The sequence below is a fragment of the Amphibalanus amphitrite genome, unplaced genomic scaffold (genome assembly GCF_019059575.1).
Source record: "Amphibalanus amphitrite isolate SeventyFive unplaced genomic scaffold, NRLGWU_Aamphi_draft 000076F_arrow, whole genome shotgun sequence".
In the NCBI taxonomy this organism is placed as follows: Eukaryota; Metazoa; Arthropoda; class Thecostraca; order Balanomorpha; family Balanidae; genus Amphibalanus; species Amphibalanus amphitrite.
In genome coordinates this window covers 689,286-715,604 of record NW_024881572.1, presented here as the reverse complement: position 1 = coordinate 715,604, position 26,319 = coordinate 689,286, and the positions used below count along the sequence as shown (strand labels likewise).

General features: G+C 51.6%; 2 protein-coding genes across 6 annotated transcripts in view; one reads left to right on the top strand and one right to left on the bottom strand.

Moving 5' to 3' along the window:
* Positions 1-17,740, bottom strand: part of LOC122379348 (bromodomain-containing protein 3-like) — a 21,034-nt gene extending 3,294 nt beyond the window's left edge. Inside the window, exons 1-11 of the mRNA XM_043361483.1 lie at positions 17,198-17,740; positions 5,991-6,045; positions 4,803-5,627; positions 4,318-4,416; positions 3,826-4,083; positions 3,331-3,578; positions 2,919-3,042; positions 1,605-2,685; positions 1,251-1,375; positions 1,175-1,220; positions 690-766 (exon numbers count right to left, since the gene is read on the bottom strand). Coding sequence (XP_043217418.1) covers positions 690-766; positions 1,175-1,220; positions 1,251-1,375; positions 1,605-2,685; positions 2,919-3,042; positions 3,331-3,578; positions 3,826-4,083; positions 4,318-4,416; positions 4,803-5,627; positions 5,991-6,045; positions 17,198-17,211 — 2,952 coding nt within the window. The 5' untranslated portion in view covers positions 17,212-17,740. The remainder of the gene's footprint in view (positions 1-689; positions 767-1,174; positions 1,221-1,250; positions 1,376-1,604; positions 2,686-2,918; positions 3,043-3,330; positions 3,579-3,825; positions 4,084-4,317; positions 4,417-4,802; positions 5,628-5,990; positions 6,046-17,197) is intronic.
* Positions 12,390-26,319, top strand: LOC122379337 (serine/threonine-protein phosphatase 6 catalytic subunit-like). Of its 5 annotated transcripts, none has more exons than XM_043361466.1 (8): positions 12,390-12,454; positions 18,651-18,793; positions 19,610-19,744; positions 19,859-20,027; positions 20,526-20,605; positions 21,153-21,258; positions 24,852-25,013; positions 25,548-26,319. In XM_043361466.1, the coding sequence occupies exons 2-8, from the start codon at positions 18,719-18,721 to the stop codon at positions 25,739-25,741; spliced, it is 921 nt and encodes a 306-aa protein (XP_043217401.1). In that variant the 5' UTR covers positions 12,390-12,454; positions 18,651-18,718; the 3' UTR covers positions 25,742-26,319. The 5 variants fall into 5 exon arrangements, with proteins under 5 accessions (XP_043217401.1, XP_043217400.1, XP_043217402.1 ...); XM_043361465.1 differs by having other exon boundaries at positions 12,448-12,501; XM_043361467.1 differs by lacking the exon at positions 12,390-12,454 and adding an exon at positions 18,185-18,225.

Sequence of the window (26,319 nt, the reverse complement as noted above, 5' to 3'; positions counted from 1 at the left end):
GTCAAGGTCAAAGGTTGACCTCAGGTCACGTGACCTCGAGGTCATCATGTATATCATTCGATGCGTCTTGACGAGCTGAACACAATGAGACCATCCACGCGTCTGTATCTTGTTCCTGTACGGAGTTATTGGCCAAAAACCTTTGGTGACCTTTGATGACGTCACATGACCTCACAGCTGCCCAACAGCAAAACAGACCTCAAGGTAGTGAAGGTTGATCGTATATGAAGTCATGTATGGTATATGGGGCCATTCCGACCCGTTTTAGTGGTAAAAGCAGGGAGTTGATTTTTCCCCCATTGACTTATAATGGGGAGGTCGCGAAATTTACCTGACCTTAGGTCACCGATATCAAAATTCCGAGATATACAAATTGTAGCTACTAATGACCTAATAACATCCTGCGACTTTCAAAGGCCTCCGACATCTACTGTAGCTCTGGCACGGTGACAAAGTTGCAAAAAAGTGACTTGAGGTTGGGTCATTCAAAGTGACCTGGTGACCTGACCTTGAAAGGTAGGAGGTTCAAACTTGCACACCATGTGTAAAATTGATGAGGGAATATAGTCATACCAAATTTCGCGGCGCTACGCGCCGCGGTTTTCCCGCTATTCGCGAAAAACCTCAGGGGGGGGGGGGCGGATATCCGCCCCCCCCCCCGTCGGTGCGCGGGTTAAATAAGTACTTACCGCCACCTTGGCCGGAGTATTTTTGATAGGCGAGTCGAACAAATTGTCGTCCGTAGAAGTTTCAGTTCCGATGCCGTCTGTGAAAAACAGCAAACTTATTAACACAGCGAACCGAAAAACGACGGAAACCTGCAGTCTGACACTTTCAGTTTGATCAGCTGCTGAGCTAATGTGTAAATGCCGTCTGCAAAATATTGCGTCTGATACAATCATGGTGGTTTAGTTTCGAGGCTAGCACGCCTGGAAGCCACCGCTTCAACATGACGTCCTTATCTGACATCGCCCCATTTCAAGCCTGAATCATCCTCACAGGACGGGACATAGCATCATACGGCAAGGCCTCACTCAATCCCCTGTCGGACCTAAATTAAGTCACCGATGACAAAGTCGACCATAATTCGCACTGAGAGGAGAATAGTTGGCGAGCAGTAGCCGTCATCAGCTGGACGACACAGCCTGGGCCCGCGGTCTCTGCCGTCACTCACTGTCGGTGCTGGAGGCGGGCGGCGCGGCCGGCGCCAGCTCCGGCGGCGGCGGCGCGGCTGCCGGCGGCAGCGCCGAGGACAGCGACACGGTCGGCGCGGCCGGAGCGCCGGGCTGCTCGGGGCCGGCGGCCAGCGGCGGCACAGGGCCGGCCGCCGCCGAGACCGCCGGCGCCGGGCCCGCGGTCACCGAGGGAACGGTACCTGCCGGCGGCACCACACACACACACACGGTCACAGACCACATACAGCAGCAATTAGCGGGAGGGAAATTGACACTCCGATGAGTAACAACTGTGTCAAACAGACAAAACACAAAGAACTTTGCATAAAAAATTACTTGAACCTCATGAAAAAAAGTTTCAACAGAAAGTAAAAATTATGTTATGACATACGGCGTGGGGCCGTTAAGAACTCCGTCGCTGGCACGCACCTGTCAGTGAGACGGGCGGCGTCGGCTCCGGCTGACCGTTGGTGCTCGCCGACGGGACTGCCTGTGCCACGCTCGCCGCCGGTGCCGAGGTGGCCGGCGCGGTCGCCACCGGCGCCGGCTGGCTCGCCGCTCCGTTGGCACCGGCCCCGGTCGCTGCTGCTGCCGCCGGCTGCGCCGGCGCAGCCGGGGCAGCCGGGGGCGGCTGCGGCGCCGCCTTGTTGCTCTTGTTCTTTTTGCGTTTGGGTTCGTCGGGCTCGGAGTCGCTGGAGTCGGAGCTGGAGGAGCTGGAGCTGCTCGAGCTGCTGTCCGAGTCGGAGGAGCTGCTGCTCGAGGCAGACAGGTGGCCGCCGCCCTCCTTCCGGCCCGACTTCTTGCCGGCCGCGGTGGCAGCCGCCGGCGCCGCCGGTGGCGCGGCAGCGGCCGCCGCCGGAGCACCCGACTGGCCCGTCACCGCCTGCAGACGCTTCTCCAGCTCGGGCTTCTTGTCCGACTCGTCCCGCGCCTTGCTGGCCGCCTTTTTGTCGGGCTGTTTGCGCGGCTTTTTGCGCAGGCAGCTGGCCACGTACGACTCGAGCTCCCGCAGCGTGGACGGCCGCAGCGTCTCGAAGTCGATCTCGATCTCGTCCGGATCGAAGTCTCGTTTGGACGGCTCGCGGGCCTGGATGATCTGCACCACGCGGCCCAGCTTGTCGCCGGGCAGCTTGTTGATGTCCAGGCTGAGCTGGCGTTTCTCGTCGTAGGACATGGGCTGCGCCGTGTCCTCTTCGTCCGAGTCGTACGAGCCCAGCGCGTCCGCGCCGCCCTTCTTCTTGCCGCCGGCGGCCTTGCCGGCGCGCGGCCGCCGGCCCGCCGCCGCCTTGGCGCCGTTCGGCTTGGCCGCCTTGGCGTTGGCAGCCTTACCAGCGGCAGCGGCTGCGGCGCCGGCGGCCGGCGGCGCCCCGGCCAGACCGCCGGCGAGCGGCGGCAGCAGCGCGGCGCCCTCCCGGTCCCGGTCCCGCTTCTTCTTTTTCTTTTTCTCCTTTTTCTTTTTGGAGAGGCTCTCCTGGATGAGGCTGTTGATTTCCTCCTGGACCATCCGCAGCTGTGAACGGAGACGTGAAGCCGTCAGACGCCGTCAGGACCGGAACACCAGACAGCAGCCGACCTACCACCAACGCGGACGGAACACGGCCGGCGGACGGCTACAGGACCGGACACAAAGCCAACGAGACAGGGAACCGACAGAGCAGCTCCAGAGCTGAGCCCCTTGGACCCCACAGCAGTAGCACCCCTCTGACCGCGGCGGCTGCCAGCGGGCGGTCCGGCCGCACCCACCTGGTTCTGCAGCACGAGCAGCTTCTGCTGGCGCTCGACCTCCGAGGCGTCCGAGTCGGACTCGGAGCTCGAGCGTGCCCCGGCCGACAGCTCCTCGTCGCCCTCCTCCGGGATCTTGGCGAACCTGCCAAAGGCCAGACAGTCAGTAAAGGTCACATCATAGGGTACACACAGTCCGGACAGTCAGTAACGTCACAAAAACCGGCGGTCGCAGTCTCAGACGGTTCAGGCAGTCACAGACCACAGCTCTCACATCACGAGCATCTTTTACATTTCGAACGGAACATATAATCGATATAATTATGGTCAGTATGTAAAGCTTGTTCGCAGCTGCGCATTGCCCACGCTCCCGCAGGTACGGCAGGCCCGCCCTGCCGCGCGGCCCACCCCGGACACAGTGCGATCGGCTCACCTCATTTCGAAGACATCCTGCAGCTTCCTGGCCATGGCGACCACGTCGTGGTCGGGCGCGTTGTACTTGTAGCAGTTGGTAAACACGAGTCGCACGTCGCTGGCGAACGGCTTTGGCGAGCGGTACTCGCGGGCGTCCATCTTCTGCTTCACCGTGCCCAGGTCCATGGGCTGCTTGATGATGTCGTGGTAGTCGCGCAGACCCAGGCTCTCCGCGTCCACCGGCTTGTAGAACGGCCACGCGTACGCCTGGGGAGTGAGGGAGGCGGCAGGGGTCAGACGGCGGGAGCTCGTAGGACGCGGTCCACGGCGCCCCGGCGACGGTCCAACGGGCAGGACACTGAGCGGAACAGGTGCGTAAAAACGGGCCTGGCACAGTCTTCTTCAGCGGTGGAGCAAGATAGAAGCTGGTGAATTACCAGACAACGAATATTATAGTGATTAGTGACAGGATGGGACAGTTATCATGAAAATAAAGTGCCCCAAACCAACTCACCGAGTGTTTCTTGGAGAAAAGCTCTTTGAGAATCTCGTTGCAGGCCCTCATCGAGTCCTGCATCTTTTCTCGACTCTTGCCCGGCGGCACCTGCGAGTCGGGCAGGTCTTTGACGAGTTTTTTTATCTGTCGGCCCGACTCGCGCCGCTTGTTGCCCAGTTTGGCCACCTTGGGCTCAGAGGCGGCGAACGGCGGCTCCGGCGGGCCCGCCATCGCCGGCGTTGTCGTGTCCGCCTTTCTCTTGACGCCCTTATTGACCTGCAGAGGAGCCTACTTGGTCAGACACAGCCAGCATGTGATGTGGGCGACAGGAAAGAAAGAATAATAAGCCACACGCAACAACAATCTCTGACAGCAACTTATCGGCTCCACACAGTGAGTTTGCCACGCCTGAAATTACACAGATAGTCTAAAAAGTACAAAGCAAAACCTTTCTGTTGCTACACAATCACGCTACGGTTTGTGCAGAGCGGTAGCCGGCGCATCACTCACCTTGTGCGGAGCGGTGGCCGGCGCAGACGCCTGCGGGTCGGAGGTGGCACTCGGAGATGTCGCCGGATGGCCGGCAGGACTGGCGGTCGCAGCTGCAGTCTGCGACACGGTGGAACGATACTTCAGGGTTACACGGCCGGCGGAGAGTGCGAAGCGCAACCAACAAAGGAGGGCTGACTTTCGCGACCTAAGCAACGTTCATCAGTTCGGGTATAGCCTAGTTAAACTACGGACGAGGCCCCACCAAGACACATCAACACGTGTTACGATATGTTAACCGTTCAGTGGGGTTGACAGATCGTTCCCCACGAGGCCAAGCTTTTCTCCAGCCTAAGTGCGCTCTTTGCGACAATGCGATTGATGCCTCAGTCACCTCAAACAGTCTCTAAGCGTCAACATTCGCTATTAGCCGAGGACAGACCGCCATGGGCACGCAGAGACTGCGGCACGGCGCCCTCCCCACTCAGTGCGCTCAGTGTACCCACCTGTTTGTCGGCGCCGCGGCCGGGCGCTCCGGCGGCCGCCGCCGCTGCTGCCGGTACGGTCGGGACGGTGGTGGAAGCCGTGGAGCCCGGCACCGCCGGCCCAGACGGAGCCTTGGAGCCGGCCGGCGGTGCCGCCTTCTCCGCGGGCTTGGCCGGCGCGGGCGGCGGCGCCGGCGGCTTGGCGGCGGTGGCGGTGGCGGCGGCCGGCGGCGCCGGAGAGTCGCGGCCCGGCGACACGGACGAGGCGGCCGACGCCGGCCGGCCCCTACCCACGCCCGTCGCCGACGGCCGACCCTTTTTACCCTTCGCGTTTTTAGGAGGCACCTCAATGAACACTTCCTCCTGCGGCATTTGCGACACTTTAGTCAAAAACATTTTCTCTAGGGTCTGTGCCATGAGCACCACGTCCTCACCGGGCTTGTTGTACATATAACAGTTTGTAAATAGCGTTTGAAAGTCCTCTATACAGTCTTTGGCGGACCGGTACCACAGGTTCTCAGTCCGCTTCTTGATGGTGCCCAGATCCATGGGCTTCTTGATGATCTTGTGGTAGTCGGGCAGGTTGAGCCGGGCGCTGTCGACCGGCACCTGGAAGGGCCAGGCGTACTGGTGTTTCCACAGGGTCTTGAGCACCTTGGAGAGGTACTGGAGCTGGTTGGAGTTGTAGCGCGGCTGGTCGTGCGGCCGGATGTAGGCCGGCTGCACCGGGCCGCGGTACTCCGGGTCCACCACCGGGAAGCCGTCATCGTCGGCCGGCGGCTTCTCCTTGGAGTCGCCGTCCGGCTTGGCCGCTGCCGCCACCGCCGCCGCGGCTCCGTCCGGCCTCTGGAAAACAGAGGGCCGTCAGCGGCCGGCGCACTCGCTCCATCCCAGCCGGACCACAGCGGCGCACACACCGGCCGTCATCAGACACATTTCTATACAGGGACATTACTGGCGGTGGCGAGTGACATGGCTAATGCATATTCTTTTGGTGCTAGCACCATGGTGGCGCATTGACTGCAAAATGTCGTGCTCCCCGCAATACAATAGAAAAGTGCGCACTTTCGGGGAAATTGTTAGAGCAAAGACAAAGAGGGCTGACAAATATCCATAGCATAGCTCACCCAGCTTCATTTTGAAAGTAGCTCATCAATGCCGATTAGAAAGTTAGGATCGCACACAATATCTCGGAAGAACTAAACTCACCTCAGAGTTTGTCATCTGCTTGTCATTCTTTGCCGCTGGATCCTGCCCCCCAGCCCTGCAACAAAGCGAGATGGTAAGTCAGGTGACAAACTGATACAGCATTTACCATCAGGCACCAGTGCTCACAATTAAAAGTTGACCTCCCAAGCACAACAATTTTATGGCGGCCGAATATGAAGATGGCGAATATGAAGCGACGTTCCTCAGATGAGAAGCTTCCAGATAAGGAGCACTCGTCGCTGAGAATCGCTTGCATAAATGGTTTGATTTGAACCTGAGCATTTTCAATGGGTGCGTATTAGTTTGCATTTAACATAACTGTTTTGCATTAGGATATCAACTCGACGAAATGCATTCCCAACACCTCCCCCCCCCCCCCTCCTTTAGACACTTCACAGCGTTCTGGCATGAAACCGTTCTTTTTTTAGTTTAGCTGGCCTGCTGGCGAGTTTTTTAGATGTTAAATTTCTACAAATTTTCTGTTGAAATCGATTATCATTTCCAGTGCTTTAAAGTATCAGCATTTCTTCATCAGGACAATGACCCAAAGGGTCAAAATGTCATGCCATACCATTCTATGCCATAGAGTAATCCAGATTTTGAAAACTACATAGTCCAATAATGGTCCCGCCCTCGTCCAACAGTGCGTTTCACCGATCGGAATGATCACAATGCTATAGCTCCACAGATTGCTTATCATTCGTATGCATAATCACCAACGAGATAGACGCCCAGCAACTGGTATAGTCAACACATAAAACGAGTATCAACAGATAAAGCGAAATCGTAACTGAATATACCTTATACAATAGTTAAAATAACGTTTATATAAGTAATTGAGTGCCTAAGTTGGTATGAGTAGGCGAGGAAGGTCAGCGACTCTCAGGCAGTCCCTGGTGGTTCATGGGCACGAACCGGTGACATTTACACCCTCCCAACTCCCCCCCCCCCCCCACCCCAACCCATCCCCACGGGCTGGCGTAAGTGAATCGTGCCGCGGGCACCGTATCTCGACATAGGAAGTTACATGGGGGTATCAAGGGTATGATCGAGTGTACCGTCCGCGCCAAACGTCGGCTGCGTCCCCTCCAAGGTGATAAGTAACGTCGGAAAGTTAACAAAATTCGGATATTGACCACCGATAGGGGTTCAGTGCGCTAAATGGTTCGTGCTGTATCCTGATACCCATCGACAATGCCGGCGACTAATATTAGCGTGAACCTGCCTTCCCAGGGCCGGTGAAATCGGACACCACCTCACTCAGTGCTAATGCCATCAGACTGGTGTGACATCCCCTCCCCCACTTCTCCCCCCCCCCCCCACCGATCATGAAACCCGATCCATTGAGGAGCAGCAACACGGCTGTGTTTGCAGGTAGGTCCCATGTTCTATCATTGAGAGGACGTAACAGGCTAATGTGTGTCTCGTCAAAATCGTTCTTTTAGAGCCATTACGTTGTGTTGTCCTTTTAAAGGCCGCTCATTAATTTCTTTGATAGACCCCGCGTTCGATGTCTCTCGGACGCGAAGATTCTACGCCGTCCGGCCAATCACGTTCCATAACATCAGCCGAGCCCCCGCTGACCTTGGACGGGATTGGCCGGACGACGTAGAATCTTCGTCGTCCGAGAGATTCGAACGCGGGGATACGGCGAGAGTAAAAAAGAAAACTTGTGGTTACAACAAACTAAAGGAAAATGCGATTGGAGGAAAAAGGTTCAATAGATTCTGATGACGAACGATCATGGATGGAGCGAAGTAACAACGAAGTCGAAGCTCGGTTCGTTATGTTAGCCGTGTGCTTATGAGACGCTGGCTATAAATGCAGTCGTCCGAGCAACAACACTGAGTCGACGTTTCCACTCGTCACTCGGCGCGGTGGCCCTTCACACAAATACCGGGCCACGCCACTGTGGCTCCATTGTCCAAGGTCGTCGCTCCGGGCTGTGGTAAGACGACCCCCACCCGCAACTGAACCCCGTGACTCAGCCAACATAGACTGAAGCGGGCGGATCGAGGTGCTGGTAAACCTTTCAGACATGATTCCTTGACTTAGCGCTTCTAGAGACGTGCGCGTGTAGGACCCCCGTAAGGCCTTTTAGACCTGATTATATTGATAATTCGAGTTTCGAAATGAAATGGTCATGTGTGAAGATGCTCAAAGCTGGCGACTATACGAATCTAGACTTAACTATTTTACGGGATGCCCCAATTTGTTACAATGCATAATTTCAAACAGCAAATTATGTTGTCACGAAGTCCGTTCACTTTCCTACGATAACTGGCGCACGTCCAGCGCTGCGAGCGCTCCCAAAGAGCCCACGTATTTGCTGGGTGATTTATTTGCACATTGGTCATTATCCGTTCCTGTAATCCCAATGGCCAATGTGTGAAGATACGGCATAATGTGCTAGGTCATCTTCACAATGTGATACTTGTGCCGCCATTACCGGCGGTAGGTCCCGGCCACACCGCCTCCGGTAAATGTGCCGCCCCCGGTACCGGTCACTGAGCCCTCCCACTGTGTCACCGCCGCGCCGGTGTCTCCTAACATGACCCGCCCACTCCTTGTGGTTGGCCTGACATCCCCTTAACAAATCAATGACTAGTCTCCCTGGCACCGTGAACGCAGCCCAGCAAAGGCCCGGGTACGCCGACAACAAACGGCGCACCATCATTTACATTACATATCGGTACTCGGATCATCCCACTTTTATCTCTCTAACATATTCCGAAGTCAACCAAAATTGGACTTTGTGCCCCGAACCTTTGACCACTTTGGTGTGTGGACTATGGACGCATACGTTTTGACTCATCCTCTGTATAGTGGCAGTGACTGGCGAGAGCGTAGCTGGCCAGAACTATCACTGAATTATCTTGAGAAGTCCAGCTAATGGTACAAATTGACGAAGCCAGGAACAGTGAAAAGACAAAATGGACGTGCCTAAATAGACGGACAGGGTCCATTCCACTTAGTGGATTCAACTGGCTACGGCTTCTCCCGCCAACCAAAGACCATGATTAGTGGTCGAAAGTATCATATCGTGCGTCTGAGCTACTGGAATCCAGGTCTCACCACCGCGAATCAGACGAATCTCTTCCGAATGAGCCACAGAGCTGGCATCTGAGCTACGGTGTGTTGAGTTCTCAGTTCATCGAGGATAATGTCGCTTCCATCACCTTTCACATGTTTTCATTACATGACAACGTAATCGCGTTCGTCAGTCGCTGATCATTTCCTCATAACGTAGTGCCCAAATAGCAAATACAAATCTGTAGTAATAACTCTTGTAGTAATAGGTAATAGCAAATACTCTGGCGATTCTAAATTCGGTGCTACTGGTTGTAAAAACGACAGTTCCGATGCTACTTTGACCAGTCGTATTGTAAAATAATTGTACGATTCCGTTGAAGACAAAAAAAACGGAGTGTGAGACCAAGAACATCTTACATCGTTGTCTTCCTCGACAGGTCATACGAGTCAATGCAAAAAAATAAGCATAAGATTGTTCAGGGAGTGGAGTGTAGCAAATCAGGATTATGAACAAAGGTGACACGATTGGACCAGTTCGCAATCTGCAGGAACTGAACAGCATTTACATATTTAGAAAGGAGAGGAAAATTTTTAATGCAAAATCTATACTAACCCTCGCAGTTATAGCAGTCCAACGGGTTTTCCGCGAATAACTAGCGCAAAAAGCGGATGATCGCGACGAAACTTTCAGTACATTCTAGATGATCATTTTTACACCTACCCTAAAAATTGCATGTCCCTGACCCAACAATTGACCTGTTTCTCGAGACCATGTTGGGCCGCAATTGCGATTCGGCGTATGTCATTTCACATTATGCACGCGTTTCCAGTCTGTTTGCGTTCTTAAACGTTCAAACATATGAAAATATGTTGGTCCCATGCAGTATGGTGGGTTTTGGTCGCGTAAGGGTCAGGTCAAGTGACTGTCACTGACCTTTAATGACCTTCGTTCACTTTTACGAGTTTTGCATGTTCCTCGGGTAATTTTTGGCTGATGAAGAATTCAGCACCCATTTGAACATTCACGAAGTTTTGGTTCCTTTGTAACATGGATGTTACGAAGCTGTCTTCGTAACATGTTACTAAGCTGTCGGTGGTGGTTAACTGGATGCCTATGGATAGCCGGCTGGAGGCCTCCTGGATAACCTGACCTGACCCGACTCGGCCTAAAGAATATCATCTGTGATCAAAACCAACATGAAATCCGTGATCAGCACCCACCCGCCCCTCCCCCCCCCCCGCCAAAACAAAACAAAAATAACAACCTCACTTCATGCCAGTGTTCCATTTTTCAGACTTTTTGGTGGCAAATCACACCTAATGGGGAAAATGCTTTCATCCCTAAAATATGAATGACCGACTTAACTTCAACTCTGAAAAAAAAGTTTCATGTCTTTCCAACAGCCATACATGTCACTTGACAGTTGATGCACCCACATCATTTTGTTTCACACCCTGTCAAGATTCTGACATGAAATCCTGGTTTATCAGTTGGCATACAAATTGGCATTACACCATTTTACAAATATACTTCGGTTATTTATTTCCTTTTTTCTCATCCTATGATTTTTTTCTTCATCGGCACACCCAACCAAAAATCAATTTGAGAACACTGCTTCATGCAGTGTTCTAGCAGGTCCCGATTTCCCCGACTTTTGGGTCATTGATCTGACCTGGAAGGTCAGCCAAGCCAATGACCTAGGACTTCAAAATTTAGTACCATCAGATTGTTCTAGCCACGGGCAGCACGCTCGTTCTTTTTCTCTCGCTAAGCGAGAGAAAAGCGTTTAACATATTCGCACGGTCAGGGGGCGAATATGTTAGACGCTGACAAAATGCCAGTACCTACCGGCAAGGATTGAGTTAATTTACACATAAATCATAAGAACAACCCCTATTGATGGTAAATGCAAATGCATGGCTAAAACTTACATAGGGTACCAACGAACTCCAATCTGAGGCATGCACATCATCTCAAAGAGCTTTTCTGGAAAATGTCAGCCTCTTTCTTTGACTATCAAACTAATGGACTGATTTTTATGATAATGTAATTGTAGTGAATATGCATTCATTTAGCTGAAGGGCCAAAGAGCCTGTGAGACTGTGAACAACTTGTAATGCATGAGTCCTGAGGTACATAATTTTAAATTAATGGGACCTGACAGAGCAACTATGGTTGGTTTCTGTCAACAGCATTTAAAAAGCTATCATTTTGACAGAAAAATGACATGAAACAATAAACTTATTATAAACAGCCAGTTCCAACTAAGGCTGTCATTGAAAACATATTGTGAGAAACAATGCTAACCAAAACTAAGTAGACAACACAGTGAGATGCACAATTTTGTTTGGTAAATTCAGATTAGGTGCATTTCCATTCAATAAGCCCACCCATCTAAGAGCAAAATTCTAAACGCACAATTCACCTTAAAATTGAATTAAAATAAATGTTATCCCATGACTCTTGACACGTCCTAATCAAATGTCTGAGGGTGAGCTGGGAACTTTTAATGCTTCAAGTTCTGATGCTGACATGGCACTCCCACAAATGAGAAAACAATGAAACTCACAAACCATCACTGTAAAAACTGCATGATGAAATGAACAGTAAATATGACAGGGTTTGTGAAATAGCATCTCTGACAATAAAGGAGACAAATGGGCACTGCAAGACCCAAGAGCAAATATACTGACCCAGAAAACAGCACCAGCACCCAAACTAGCCACTGGAGTGACACCATTTACCACCCCGCAAAGTAAAGTGGTTGGCCTTTCCCCATTCACACATACAAAATTAAAGAGAGTCTCCATAATACCATATCATTGATATTGATGTAAATCATCTGTTATGTAATTGTAGAATTAAGTGATCAAATATGAATATTATGCTACAACAGATTAGAAACATTAGGCTTATTAATAGCCATGTGTTTACTGAGGTTAACTAGCAAAAATGTTAAATAGATTTGAAGTTTTTGATCTGATCAATGCAATTGATAATCAGTGAATAGTGAAAATAGCTGCAATTCCATGGCAAGAATGAACATAACTAGCTAAGCCATAACTGTTCCCTCCCACTCCTCGCCCTGTCCGGTCGTGCGCCGAATTCGCCACCTGAGCCCTTGACCTTGTGGTCCCGGTCCCGGTTTGTTTTGAAGACTCGCCGATTGATAACTAAATGTTTCAGAAGAAAATTGTTTTGGTTTAGCACAAGTTGCTGCAAAATCACAGGAGACTTGAAAATTAAGTAGAAAACATATAAAAAAATATTCAAAATATTTAGCTGTTAGCAAGACTTTGCACTTTCACAAACATGTCCACCAGAGCCCGGCTGGGCTCCAACGCGTCGTCGCAAAATGCAGATAGTCAATGTGTGTACGTTGATGGAGAAGAGGCCGACGAAGGTGAAGGTGGAGCATGGCGGAAGAAAGGTAGGAAGACGAGAAAGACCAAGTACACCTGTAAAGGAGGTAAAAAGGTATGTGGCCTTGCTGTAGCTGATGGGGAAGATTCAATCCAGTGTGATCTTTGTGAACAGTGGTTCCATCCAAACTGTCAGGGACTAGATGATAAGGCATTTCAGGCTATATCAGACAGTGAGCTCCTTTGGCTCTGCATGACATGTAAGCCAAACCTGATGGATGTGCTGCGGATGGGAAAGAGGCTTGAAGATAAACTAGAGGCAGTAGAAAGAAAGATCATCGGAGTGTTCAAAGTGTCGGGTCCCAAACCGGATCAGAACAATCAGTTGGAAGAAAAAATCAATGCTCTGGAGAAAGTAGTGGTGGAGGTAATGAACAAGCAGCAAGCCCAAGTCGACAAGTCACTTGAGGCACAAAAGGAAGTCGTACAGACAATGCCAAAGCTCCAGTCGGAGCTCAAGAAAAGCGCACAAGAGTTGAAAACACTGGTGGAAAGGAAGGAGGACAAAGAGAAGAGAGAAGTGAATTTGATAATTCACAATGTACCAGAAAGTAAGTCAAGTGACCCAGAAGCGAGGAAAGGCTATGACCTGAAAAGTTTCAGTAACATAAAGGAGGCTCTGCTCGGAGAAGGAAATATGGAGGTAGACAAGATCTATAGACTGGGAAAGAAAAGGGAGAGTGAAAATGGAGAAGAAGAGCCCAAACCAAGGCTGATGCTGGTGAGGTTGAAGAAGAAGGAGCATGTGGAAGCACTCATGAGCAAGAGATGGGACTTACGTAAAACAACGTTTGACAATGTATACCTGACAAGAGACCTCACACCTGAGGAGAGGGAAGTTCAGAAGAAGTTAAGGGAGGAGCTGATAGCAAAAGGACGAGAGACACACAGAGTCTTTCGGGGCAAAGTTGTCCCGAGACAGTAAGCCTGCAGAAAGGGACAAGAAAACACAAAGTACAAGTAAGTCCCTGAAATGTATGTATACAAATATCAATAGCCTGTCAAACAAGCATGATGAACTTAAATGTCGAGTACAGCAAGAAAATCCTGATGTGATTGGACTGACTGAAGTTTGGCAAAAAGAGGTGTTTGTGATGGAGGGTTATCATGCAGCTTTTAGAAAGGACCGACCTGATGATCAACTCGGAGGAGGCGTCATGTTGTTGGTTCGGGACAGCCTAACGGTCTCTGAGTGTATGGAACTTAACGAAATGCCATACAAAGAATCAGTTTGGTGTATAGTGAAGCCAACAAGGGCAGTCAGGATCCTTGTCGGCTTATGTTACAGAAGTCCGGCAAGTACATTTGACAACAATGAGAGACTGATTGACCTTGTTGGGCGTGCTAGAAGGTTTCAAGCTTCAAGTATACTACTGATGGGGGATTTTAACTATGGGCAAATAGATTGGGAAGCAGGACTAGTAAGGGGGCCGGATGACTCTGATGCTGCTATGTTTTATGAATCGGTCCAGGATCTATTGCTGTTCCAGCATGTAAGTTTCCCGACAAGATTTAGAGAGGGTTGTACCCCATCACAGCTGGACTTGGTGTTTAGTACTGAAGAACTTATGATAGACAACTTGGAGGCAAGCAGTCCAGTGGGAAAGAGTGATCATGTAGTGTTATCATGGTTATTCAGGTATGGTAATGATAGTGATGGGGAGAGAAGAAATGAACAGACAAAGTTCAACTACAGGAAAGGGAACTATACCAACATGTCTGCAGCACTCAGACAAGTTAACTGGGACGACATCTTGCTGGACATGGATACAGAAGGAACCTGGAATTGCATCAAGAGGAAACTCAAGAGGATGATTGAGGAACATGTTCCAAAGATGAAGACAGGAAGAACTAAGAAGTGCAAAGCGCCATGGTGGCACAAGGGCCTAGAGAGAGAAGTCAAGAAGAAACATAAAGCTTGGAAGGAATATGTGGAGACGAAGAGCACAGAGTATTGGAGGAGTTTTGTACAGCAGAGAAATAAGACGACAAGTAAGATAAGAAAAGCAAGAAGGGACTATGAGAACAGAATTACAAGCAGTCTCAAACAAGCACCAAAGAAGCTGTATTCCTACATCAGGACACAGCAGAGGGTGAGAGCAGCTGTCGGACCACTCAAGGACAACAGAGGCCAGTTGACGGAGACAGATGAAGAAGCAGCAGAGGTCCTGCAATCATTCTTTAAGTCAGTGTTTACTGAGGAAAGAGGAGGTGACATCCCAGAGTTCCCGGATCGTCTGGACAGTGACCAAGTAATGACCGACATCGATGTAACAGAAGAGCAAGTGCTCAAGGAACTGCGAAACCTGAACCCAAACAAGGCCCCAGGCCCAGATGAAGTGCCCAGCGCAGTGCTCAGGGCATGTGCGGACCAGTTAGCCAAGCCTCTGTGCCTGCTATTCAGGAAGTCGATGGAGAGTGGACAATTACCCATGGACTGGAAGAAGGCAATCATCTCACCCATCTTTAAGAAAGGAGCAAGGTGTGATGCGAGTAATTACCGACCAGTCAGCCTCACTTCACAGGTGTGCAAAGTCATGGAGAGGATACTGAAGCGACACATTGTTGAGCACCTGGAGCAGCACAATATCATCAGTGAGCATCAGCATGGATTTTTACAGAAGAGGTCGTGTCAAACCAATTTGTTGGAGTCATTCGAGGAGTGGACGGAGATATTGGATGGGGGTAAGGGACTGGATGTCGTATACCTAGATTACAAGAAGGCATTCGACACCGTACCGCATAAGAGACTGTATCGCAAGCTAAGTGCCTATGGTCTGAAGGGTAGAGTATTGAGGTGGCTGATAGACTTTCTACATGCACGGCAGCAGCAGGTGAAGGTTGGTAGTAGCCACTCAAGTTGGGCCCACGTCTCAAGCGGTGTCCCACAGGGCTCGGTTTTGGGACCGGTCATGTTTCTGCTTTTTGTCAATGAGATTCCCGAACTACTACATAGCAGAGTGAAGATGTTCGCTGATGATATGAAAATGTATGGGGCAGTCACCAGCACCAACGACACACAGGCACTCCAACAAGACATGGACACACTCTCGCACTGGTCACAGACATGGCTGATGAAGTTCAACATATCCAAATGTAAAGTGATGCATTGCGGCACAGGAAATCCTCGAAGAGTGTACCATATGACACAGGACGGAACCTCGGAGTCGCTGGAAGAGACCTGCAAAGAGAGAGACCTGGGAGTGATTGTGGAAAATACATTGAAGCCGACACTACACTGCAAGATGGCAGCCAGCAGAGGCATGTCAGCCCTGAAGCAGCTCAAGGCGACCTTCCGCACAATAAGCAGGAGAAACTTCAAGCCACTCTACAACGCTTTTGTCCGACCCCACATCGAGTACTGTGCCCAAGCGGTTGGACCGTACATGGCGCAAAACTTCAAAGCGTTGGAGAAAGTTCAGAGAAGGGCGACAAAGATGGTGAAGGGGATGAAGAACGTACCATACAAGCAGAGACTCATCAATCTTGGTATGACAAGTGTAGAACAGCGCCTACGGAGAGGAGACCTTATCGAGACCTACAAGATATTGACGGGGAAGACGAAGCTGAAGCCGGAGCACTTCTTCCAGCAGAGCCAGGAGGGGAGAACCAGAGGACACTGCCTCAAGCTGACCAAGAAACGAGTGACCCACCATGCAAGGATGATGTTCTTTTCTCAACGTGTGGTGTCCCCCTGGAATGCTCTGCCAGAGGAAGTTATATCGGCACTGACTACGAACAGTTTTAAAAACCGGTTGGACCACCACTGGGCCACAAGGAATCCTCACTGAGTCATTTCTGACCTTATCCGGATGTGGGCCCTGAATAGACCCGGTCTACCCAAGCCCACTAGTAAAACCTAAACCTAAACCTAAACCTGCTGTACCATGTTCAATTATATGGATGCTGGAGGGCATATCTAGTAACGTGACTATTGAGAAATTCTCCCCCTCTCAATGCCTTCAACACAGTAATTGTCACGTGATTTGTGAGAGTGAATTGCAAGAGTCTTGATCAAATCGCCCCAGGCGCCCTGTTTTCACAGTCGAGTCGTCCAAATACATCAGCGTAGGTACTACAGGTTTCTAAAACAACTTTAAAAGCCATGAGATTTGCCATAATTATCTGCTGCAATAAGCAGCATTTCATCAAGCACCCTTGTGAATTCATAAAATGTTGAGTGAATCATTTTCACAACACCACAGGATTTTGAAAGTAGTGAATTTTTGTTCAAGGTACGAGATCCCAAAGCTCATGGAATAACAAGTCAGAACAATGAATTTTATATTTTAATGACCTATTTAACTAGTATCAAGGTAAGAAGGCATAACTGATCAACATGTTCAACATAAAAATGGAATAAATCTATCAAATGAAGAGATAAGTGTTGGATAAAACGTGGTGCGCCGATATCGTCTAGGCCAGTCATGCTGTAATGAATAACAGCACCCCTATCTTGAAAAACGGCCATCTCTCAGAATCCCTGAACCTTATATCGATCTCCCATGAAAATAATAAGTTTCGTTGATAAGTATTATGCTCAATAACCCTCCCTTTTTCCTTTGATTCAACCACGTTGCGCCACTTCGCCGCCAATCCTGCCCTCTTTCCTCACCCGGTTTCTCCGCCCATAATCAACTGAAACTCAATAATCCCCGGCACACAACTCGCAGACACTTTCTGACTGTTTATTACCAATCATTCTACACAACCACGTCAATCCATGTTAACAAACAGCCGCACAAACTTACGTTTCAGTGGCCATGCCGCGCCGTCGAAAGAATCCACGCCACAGCCACCAACGTGCAGCTTAAGGTCCCTTCCGTCACTTCATGACACCGGAGACGGATACATTGCACGCTGAATAAATAGGGGCAAAACAAACTAAATCCCTATCTCGGCAAAATTCCTTATAACTCTCACGACTTTCACATTTCACTCACAACAATGGCCGCCGCTCCACCGCTCAAAGCCGAAGCACAAACGCAACAGAATTCGGAAATGGAGGCCTCTGATTGGTCCATCGGAGTCACGTGACAGCAAGGATTTCCGATACAAACAGGCAAATTGTAACAGAAAATGCTCTACAAGCCTATATTTCTTGTAAAAATAATGCAACTTCCACTTTCTTGATCAAACCATCTTGATTTGACTATATGATACACCCAGAACGATTTCGACACCACCGAATCGGCCACACAACCCCTACCACGCCAATCCCGCAACCAATGACGACACACAAATGGCGTCCACCATATATGAAGAACTGCGCATGCGCATGTGACGTACAGAAAATGAGGCTATGAAATTAAAAAACGTTCACATTAAAATAAATCCGCCTTCCCCAGATTGACGCCAGTGTTTTTATATACCTTGCTTGACGCCATATCTTGGTCGAAGCCTTGATCTTGGTCATTCCTAGGGAAACACTAGGGATCAATCAATGAATAGGTAAAGGCTTGGGTAAAGGCAGCAAAGCATCTGAAGGAGCTCAATTTTGGGGAGCTGTTTCTCCCAAAAATACGAAGTACCTACCTACAATAAAGTTACTCCTAAGTCACAAAACTAGAAACCTACAAAATAAGCACTCAGTGTTATAAGATCTGGCAAGGGAATGACCAAAGAGGAAAGAAAATGCAGTACTATTGTTTTTTCTCGTATAATAATAATTATAGCTCAATCATCTGTAATTCATCCATCCTTGAATCACGTTACGTAATCGGCGCAAAAGAGACATTAGTGGGGCAAGGTGGGGCAAGGGATTTTTGTATGAGAGAAGGTCAAGGTGTTTGGTTTTAGGGCCTTGAGGTTTTCATTATTTTTGCCCTTTATTACCGAAGTCGCAGATATCTTGATTATATATCTAGATTCTTATAGATTCTTACAGTGATAACCATGCCTGGAAGCCCTGAATTGCCTGGATGGGAATGAGGGAAAAAGAAGACAGTGTATTGGAAATATGTGATATTAATTGATCAATTCATATTCATTCAATTCAATTCAGCTGCCTTGAGTTATGTGAATTCTTGTGCCATAAAAAACAATTTTGACAGGTGCCATTTGGTGGTATACTAGTATGGGCTGATGTGGATTTGTTTGTGTTGGCTGCCAGTGGATAACTACCTATTTTAATTTTCTGGTTTATATTGTCTCATTTCTGGCTAGTTTGATTGACATTTGACATTCTGTTTTCTATCCTGACAGCTCTCACCTCCATTGGGAAAGGTGTTGGCTCATAGGCTTGATTTTAGTAATTAATCAGGATATCAAGCATGTCTACATCAGATGTTGATAAGTGGATGGAAATTGTAAAAGACTGCAAGTATTTACCGGAGAATGATCTCAAGGTGAGTAACTAGTTGATATCATTTTCTTTTAAAAGGTTATTTCAGGGAATGGTATTGGGTAAAATAATAAGCTAATTGACCACATGTGCCAGTTGCCAAGTGTACAGCACAGATCTGTACGTCAATGCTACCTGCTGCTGCAATAGCATTAACATTATAATTGAGGCTGTCAATTCGGTCCCCAGCCCATAGGGTATTCGATATAGGGCAGATATATTTGATGTAGGGCAGGGCATAGGGCAGGGCATGTAGGGCATATATCTGATGTAGGGCAGATGTCACACAAATGACAAAAAAAAAAATCCAATCAAGGAGTGGTCCCATGCTTGGAGATTTAGATGCTCCTTTCTAACCAAACCAAACCAAAACAAACCTAACCTGACCTAACCTGACCTAACCTAACCTAACCTAACCTAACCTAACCTAACCCACAACCTACTAACCTTCAGCACCTCTCCTTGGTTGGAAAAACTTTGTGTGACATCTGCTCTACTAATGCTGGTTATTCAAGGTATAGAAGCTGCTGGTCTTCTTCATTGGCTCACTTTGACCTGGTGGCACATGCAGATGTTTGCTGTAAGCCAAGCTAATTTTTAAAAAATTGTTAATATTAAAGGCACACATTCATTAGTTATTTTTTATTTGCCATAAATTACTCTTTAAAATTATCCCTGCATGGTTTTAAATGATTAAAGTGCAGCATATCATTTGAATTTTTTAATGAATGGGTTCTGTGCAAAAGTTGTGACTTATGTGTAAGCCACTTTTCCCTTATTTTCTACCATGTGACTCATAAAATACCTTCCATTGTTTCAGAGTCTGTGTGACATTGTCTGTGATCTCCTCATGGAAGAGTCAAATGTACAGCCGGTGCCTTGTCCTGTAACTGTCTGTGGCGACATCCATGGGCAATTCTATGACTTGGAACAACTCTTCAAGACAGGAGGCCAGGTAAGCCTATCTTGCTTTCTCTTGCATTTTAATTTGCTCTGAATTTAAGAACAGTGCTTTGACAGTGGTCCACCAGTGAATTGATTTGTGTATTGTCCATTCTTATGTGCCCAGGTGCCAGACACTAACTATGTGTTCATGGGCGACTTTGTGGACCGTGGCTACTACAGCCTGGAGACGCTCACCCGGCTGTTAACGCTCAAGGCCAAGTGGCCTGACAAGATCACGCTGCTGCGGGGCAACCACGAGTCGCGGCAGATCACGCAGGTCTACGGATTCTACGGTGAGCGCGGCGAGTCGAAAGCGGTGAGCGCGGGGAATCAATGAGGCTTCCGTAGTGTGTGTTACAACTTACATGTGTTGTGCAACTTGCAGATGCTTTTCATGAGCTATGTGAGCTGCGTTGGCTTTTTCGGTCTCCTGGCGAGTGCCGCGGTGATAGCGGCAGACATTAGAGACGTCTGGCTGCAGTGATGAGGGTGATAGGCCGTGAGTTTTTTTACGGCCGTTCGCATGTGTTTGTTGTCGATATTGCGCCATCCTGAGGACATATGGATGGATGATCTTACTCGCTGTCAGACCTAAATGGCATATGGGTCATTTGCTCCTGCATCAACCAGGCGTCCGAATAGGATGGAATGATGGACCGTTCCGATGAAACGAATTAATGCCTAGAGGCTGGGAGAAGCAATGCAATTGTCACTGGCCCTGGCGTTTTAAGCGCATGGTGACACTGTTTTGTGCACAGTTACGAGAGCTGCGGCTGTTTGTCTGTTTTCAGACGAGTGTCAGAAGAAGTACGGTAACGCCAACGCGTGGAAGTACTGCTGCAAGGTGTTCGATGTGCTCACCATCGCAGCGGTAGGTGGCGGCACTCGGTGGCGTCCTGGCGGCACACGGTGACGCTAGTTTGGCATTAGATGGCGCCAGTGAGATCCCTCAGACCCCACGGCAGCGGACGTTCCATGGTATTGTGTTCCAGGTTATCAGATGTGAAAAAAGTTAAGTTTTAGAATGAATGTGTTAGGTGGCTGTGATGCTGCAATGGAACACTGATTAGTATACCAAGAGGAAAGATGTTTTATATGCCGGAGCCCGGAAATCAATTACGTCGTCTATATATTTAGTAAGTCGGTATTTTTTTTCGCTTACAGTTGCGAATTTTTATTAACTTTATAATTTAATGTGTCCTTTCACTTGACCTATCTGTACAAGATTCACATTCAAATGATCACTTGGTACGATAGAAGATAGCACCCAGGACACTCGCCCACGTAGACGTTTATGTGTTAATTTGCTTGTTGTGATCGGGTGTGCGCGCTGGTTTCAGTCCACCTAAGTGTTGTGACTGGGAGGCTTTAAGCTCACATTGAATGTGCTGTGACCGGGAGTGCGCTGCCGGTTTCAGCTCGTGGAGGACGAGGTGCTGTGCGTTCACGGAGGCCTCTCGCCGTACATCAAGTCGCTGGACCAAATCCGCGTGATCGACCGGAATCAGGAGATCCCCCACCAAGGTGAGCTGAGAGCTAGTCTGCTCTGTGAGCTAAGGTGAGCCATGGCCCCTGACCTGGAGGTAGTTGAAGCCAGATGAGTCGTTCCTATACAATAACCGGCTAACATGCTTTGACGTAAGCCAGCAATCCAATGTGGATACCTCAAAACGACGTAGGTAGAGTTCGCTCAGTTCGATTGGGACCTTTCAGGACAACTGTCCTTCACAACTCCCGCGCGTTACAGGGTAAGTGGTGAGTGTTGCATCATGCCGACAGTTGGGAGCTGTCGCCGAATGCCAGTCGGGCACTGGCGGGAGCCGCCGCTCGCTGGTGTGACCTTTTGGTAACTTAGTGAGTTGCCGGGCCCGATATCCGAGAGTTGCAAGTGGCGCTTTGTGCAAACATGGCCTTTGGATCTGCAGTGGCGGTGACCGTTCATCGACAAATAGCGGACCGATTTAATTATGGGGTATTCAGTTAGTTGTGGTTGCAACAGATGTCTTCTGCGTTGCTGTAACCATGTCATTTTCTAGATTCTTGGTCATATAATTGATGTAGTATTCACTTGTATATTCACTTGTAGTATTCGCTCTAGTAGGGGTCTCCCTGGCCTTGGGCCAAAGGTTATGAAGAATCTAAAATAAAAAGCGTTTTTTGACTGTGCTGCTTGTTCAAAAATATTTATTTGCCGGCATCTACAAGCACTTTTTGTGTTCATGTAAAGCTCTTTGTACGACGTGGCAGCTTTATCAACGGAAACACGTATTACACAGTTAAACATACAGACAATAACAGGAGAATGGTGACAGTAGCTGTGCGCTGTAGGAGTTTCCCGGCTCAGAGTCCGGAGAATTATGTGGCTCAGCCTGCCTCTTGACGAAGCGGCCTATCGCTGTCTGAGCTATAGATTGCGCCATCAGTATATCCCCTTCCCCGAGCGAGTGCACCGTCGGCTGCGCCCACTACCAATCAAACAGAGGTTTGGCCTCAAACGGAGCGACGGGATCGATCGGAAAGATGCAGGGCCAAACGAGATGGCTCGTGTTGGGCCAGTCGGCCAGCCATTCTTTGGGCTTCTTTTGCGGTATGCGGCAGGGCCACTTCGGTCGCTTTGGGGTTGGTTTTCTAGCCTTGAAGGGAGCGATGTGCTCGACGGGCAATTCACAGGGCCAGACGGGCTCGTTCGTTTTGGGCCAGTCGTCCAGCCAGCCTTCGGGCTCCTTCGCTGGTTGACGGCAGGGCCACTGCGGCCGCTGCGGTGCCAGGCTGACGGCGCCGCGCGCGCGAGAGGCGTGTTGGCCTCTGGCGGCGCCGGTCCGGCGCGTGCTGCCGGCCACTGCGGTCTCTGAGAAGCCGCTGCCCTCGCCGGCGGAGTGGCCGGACGAGCCGCCGGCCGCGGCGTCGCTGCTGGCGCTGCCGGCCGACTCCGAGTCGATCTGGGACGCCGAGCGACTGTCGCCGGCCGGCCGGGCGCCGCCTCGGTCCAGCGCCGCCGCTGACCGCGAGCCGACGGCGGCGCGCGCGCGCCCGGTCCGCGCCGCCGCCAGCCGCTGGCTGGACTCGGTCTCGGCGGCCACGTCCGAGTCCTGGTTGGAAGCCGAGCCGGCGCTGGACTCCCCGCGGCTGGAGGAGCCGGCGCCCGCCGTCCGAGAGCCGCCCACCGTCCGCGCGCCCGTCTCGGAACGCGCTGAACGGGAGCGCCCTCGGCGCGCGGCTGACGCGGCGGCCCGCTGGCTGGCCTCGGCGCGACCCTCGCCGACGGTAGACGTGTCCGTCTGCGCGCCGGCCCGAGAGCTCGCCCCGTCACGGCCGCCGCGGCCCGAGGAGCGGCCTCCCGCCCCAGAGCCGGCGGAGCCCGTCGACGCGCCGCCGCTGTCGGACTCTGCGGAGGTGGCGGAGGCGGCGCCGCGCCCGTCGGCGGCGCTGTCGGAGCCCGCGCTGTGCTGCGCCCCGGAGGTGGCCGCGCCGTCCCCGACGGTGGCCGTGCTGGCGCCGCCCTGGACGGCCGTCCGGTCGGCGCCGCAGGCAGTGCCGGCCGAGCCGGTGGCCTCAGAGAGGGACGCGGCGCTGCCGACGCTGGCGCCGGCCGCCCGCTGCCCGGAGTTGCTGGCGGACCGGGCGCCCGCCGGTCGACACCGGGTCGCCGCTGTGCTGGAGGAGGCGGTGCTGCCCTCGGCGGCGGAGTCCGATCCCCGCGAGGAGAGCGCCAGCTCGGAGCCAGCGCTGCTCCACTGCGCGCTCGGCTCGCCGCCGGACCGGTGCGGGCCGCCGCGTCCCGTCCTCCTGGACGACTTCTCTGCGTGTTTGTCCTTGCCGGGTTTGGATTGCGGCGGCGTCAGGTGCAGCGGCGGCATTGGCGGCGCCGTCGGCAGGCCGGGCAGCGCGGGCAGCTCGATCTCCACTTCGGGCGCGGCGAACCCGGTGGCCGGCGCCAGGAGCGCCAGCAGCGAGATGGCGGTCAGCATGGCGACGGCGGCGGCTGGGGCACACTGCGGCCGCGCCGCCGGCGGGCCCCTGTGCACCGGCGCACCGCCCACGGGCGCCGCGAAGGTCATCACTGACAGGAAGTCATGGGCTACACGCGACTGCCGCCCCCGCTCCCGTCCGCTGACAACCGCCACTGCACCGAGCTCACACACATGTCCGTGAAAACTGTCGGCAGTAGAGCTTCATCATGAAGTGTATCACATGTACGTATTGCATTACCTTTCTGGTGAGCAGACGCTAGCACCCATGAACACCTAGCGTAGGTGGCTAGCACGCGTAGGTGGTTGTTAACCTGACATTGAGTTTGACCCGGCGACCGGCGATATTCTGTGAAGTATTCAAGGCTACGTGTCAGAACTGCGTTTCCCGCCACGATTCTGCTCTATAGTGGCATGCTGTCGTGGTGCGCTCATATGACGCCCTGGTGTGGATCTTGCAGGCTCAGGACTGGGAGAGCCCACATAGGGACACCGGCTGGTCGATATGTGTCCCAGTAATTAGAAAATCAAATGAGTTACATGTCATAGGTCAACTCCTCTTGAGTAGCTAGCCTTTGCGGTGGGCATGGGTTTTTAAACGTAGATAGCAGATTCTTAAAGCTTGTTTTTACCTTTGAATCTAGCGTTTTGATCGTCGCAATTCACAGAAAATCAACCGAAACTGTGAGCATGTCTGGTTACTGGGCTTATTTGCAGGAAGACGTGACGCGATCCAGTTCCACAATTAGCTAATAGCTTTGAGATGACTTGAGTGATCAAATCCTGGAAATCTCTGGAGATTAACTCATACCTACCTTATAGGTCGATTGTATGATGTATGATCTTAGCCGTTACAGTAGAGCTAATTTTAGTGATCCCTCAGGTGCCTTCTGTGACCTGGTGTACCCTGCTGTCACTCAGGTGCCTTCTGTGACCTGGTGTACCCTGCTGTCCCTCAGGTGCCTTCTGTGACCTGGTGTACCCTGCTGTCCGTCAGGTGCCTTCTGTGACCTGGTGTACCCTGCTGTCCCCCAAGTACCTTCTGTGACCTGGTGTACCCTGCTGTCCCTCAGGTGCCTTCTGTGACCTGGTGTACCCTGCTGTTCCTCAGGTGCCTTCTGTGACCTGGTGTACCCTGCTGTCCCTCAGGTGCCTTCTGTGACCTGGTGTGGTCGGACCCCGAGGACGTGGCCACCTGGTCGACCAGTCCGCGCGGCGCCGGCTGGCTGTTCGGCGCCAACGTCACACACGAGTTCATGGAGGAGAATAAGCTGGACCTCATCTGCCGGGCCCACCAACTGGTGCACGAGGGTGAGTACACAGCAAACCTATATCTCGTTTGTTTCTTTATTTGTTTTGTTGGGTTAGGCCCTTTCGGTCTAACGAGACCGTTTCAGAGCCAGAAGGCTGATAGGATTTAGGGGTAGATTTTGGTCTGGGCGGGCACCCTTGTGAGTCGTCGGGGCTGAGTCCATCCAGTTGTTGGGCCACCCAGCCCCCTGACCCTCACCGCACCCGGATACGGGCCTGCTCCCAAGGGAGGACCCCGCATGGGCTAGACTAAGGTTGCCCGTCCAATCCGGAACAGGAGGTTGAGGCGTGGAGAAGAAGGATTTGACTGTCCTGACTCCTGAGGATGGAAACGACGGAACAGATGGCTTGGTTCTGTGTGCCTGCTTCTGTCTGTCTTTAGCCTTGGCACTCGACCAAGGCTCTCCGAGTGACCATTCGCCGGCTCATGGCGTCACCTGTACCCACTACGTGCTGCTTTCCGCGCCACCTGCCGGTCTCGCCGTGCCGCGCCGAGTGTGGGCTGTCGCTGAGCGCCCGTCTCCCCGCTCCCAGGCTACAAGTACGTGTTTGACGAGAAGCTGGTGACGGTGTGGTCGGCGCCCAACTACTGCTACCGCTGCGGCAACGTGGCCGCCGTGCTCTGCTTCCACGACGACGTGCACAGCCGCGAGGTGAAGATATTCCGCGCGGTGCCCGACGACGAGCGCCGCGTGCCGCCCAGCATCACCACGCCCTACTTCCTGTAACTGCCGCCGCCCCCGCCCCGCCGGCACCGCGCACCGGCCTACCTCGAGCCACGCTGATGCAGTAGCGCTGATATACTCACCGCCCCGGGCCGCCCCCGGGACCGCCGGCGGCGGCCGAGTGTCAGAAACGGCTGTGAGACGACGTGTTTAGGAGCATTTTCAACGGCATTTACTGAGCATGACAAAACACGATCGTGGCACGCCCCAAAACCGCCCCACCCAGGCCGTGAAAAAGACGACAGTTTGTTGCCGAATTATGTTTGATGGCCAAAGTTTTGTACGTTTCTAGCCGCTGTGATGATATTTTCGGTGCGGTCCGTTTGCTCGTTTGGCCGCGCGCTGATCTGTCGTACAATGGTTCTGTGATAGGAGCGGCGCGGCCGGGACCGGTGTACCGCTGCCGTGGCCGAGGCGCCGCGCCGGCCCCGGTCTCCGTCCGCCGCTCACCACACCCGCCTCCCGCCTCACGTGCCGGCTCTGTTCCAATCGGGCCGGGTGTTTTATACACGTCCCGGTCCGACCGGTCGTTTTACTAGGTAATGTGATCTGTGAAATGCTAGGAAATACATCGAATCCCA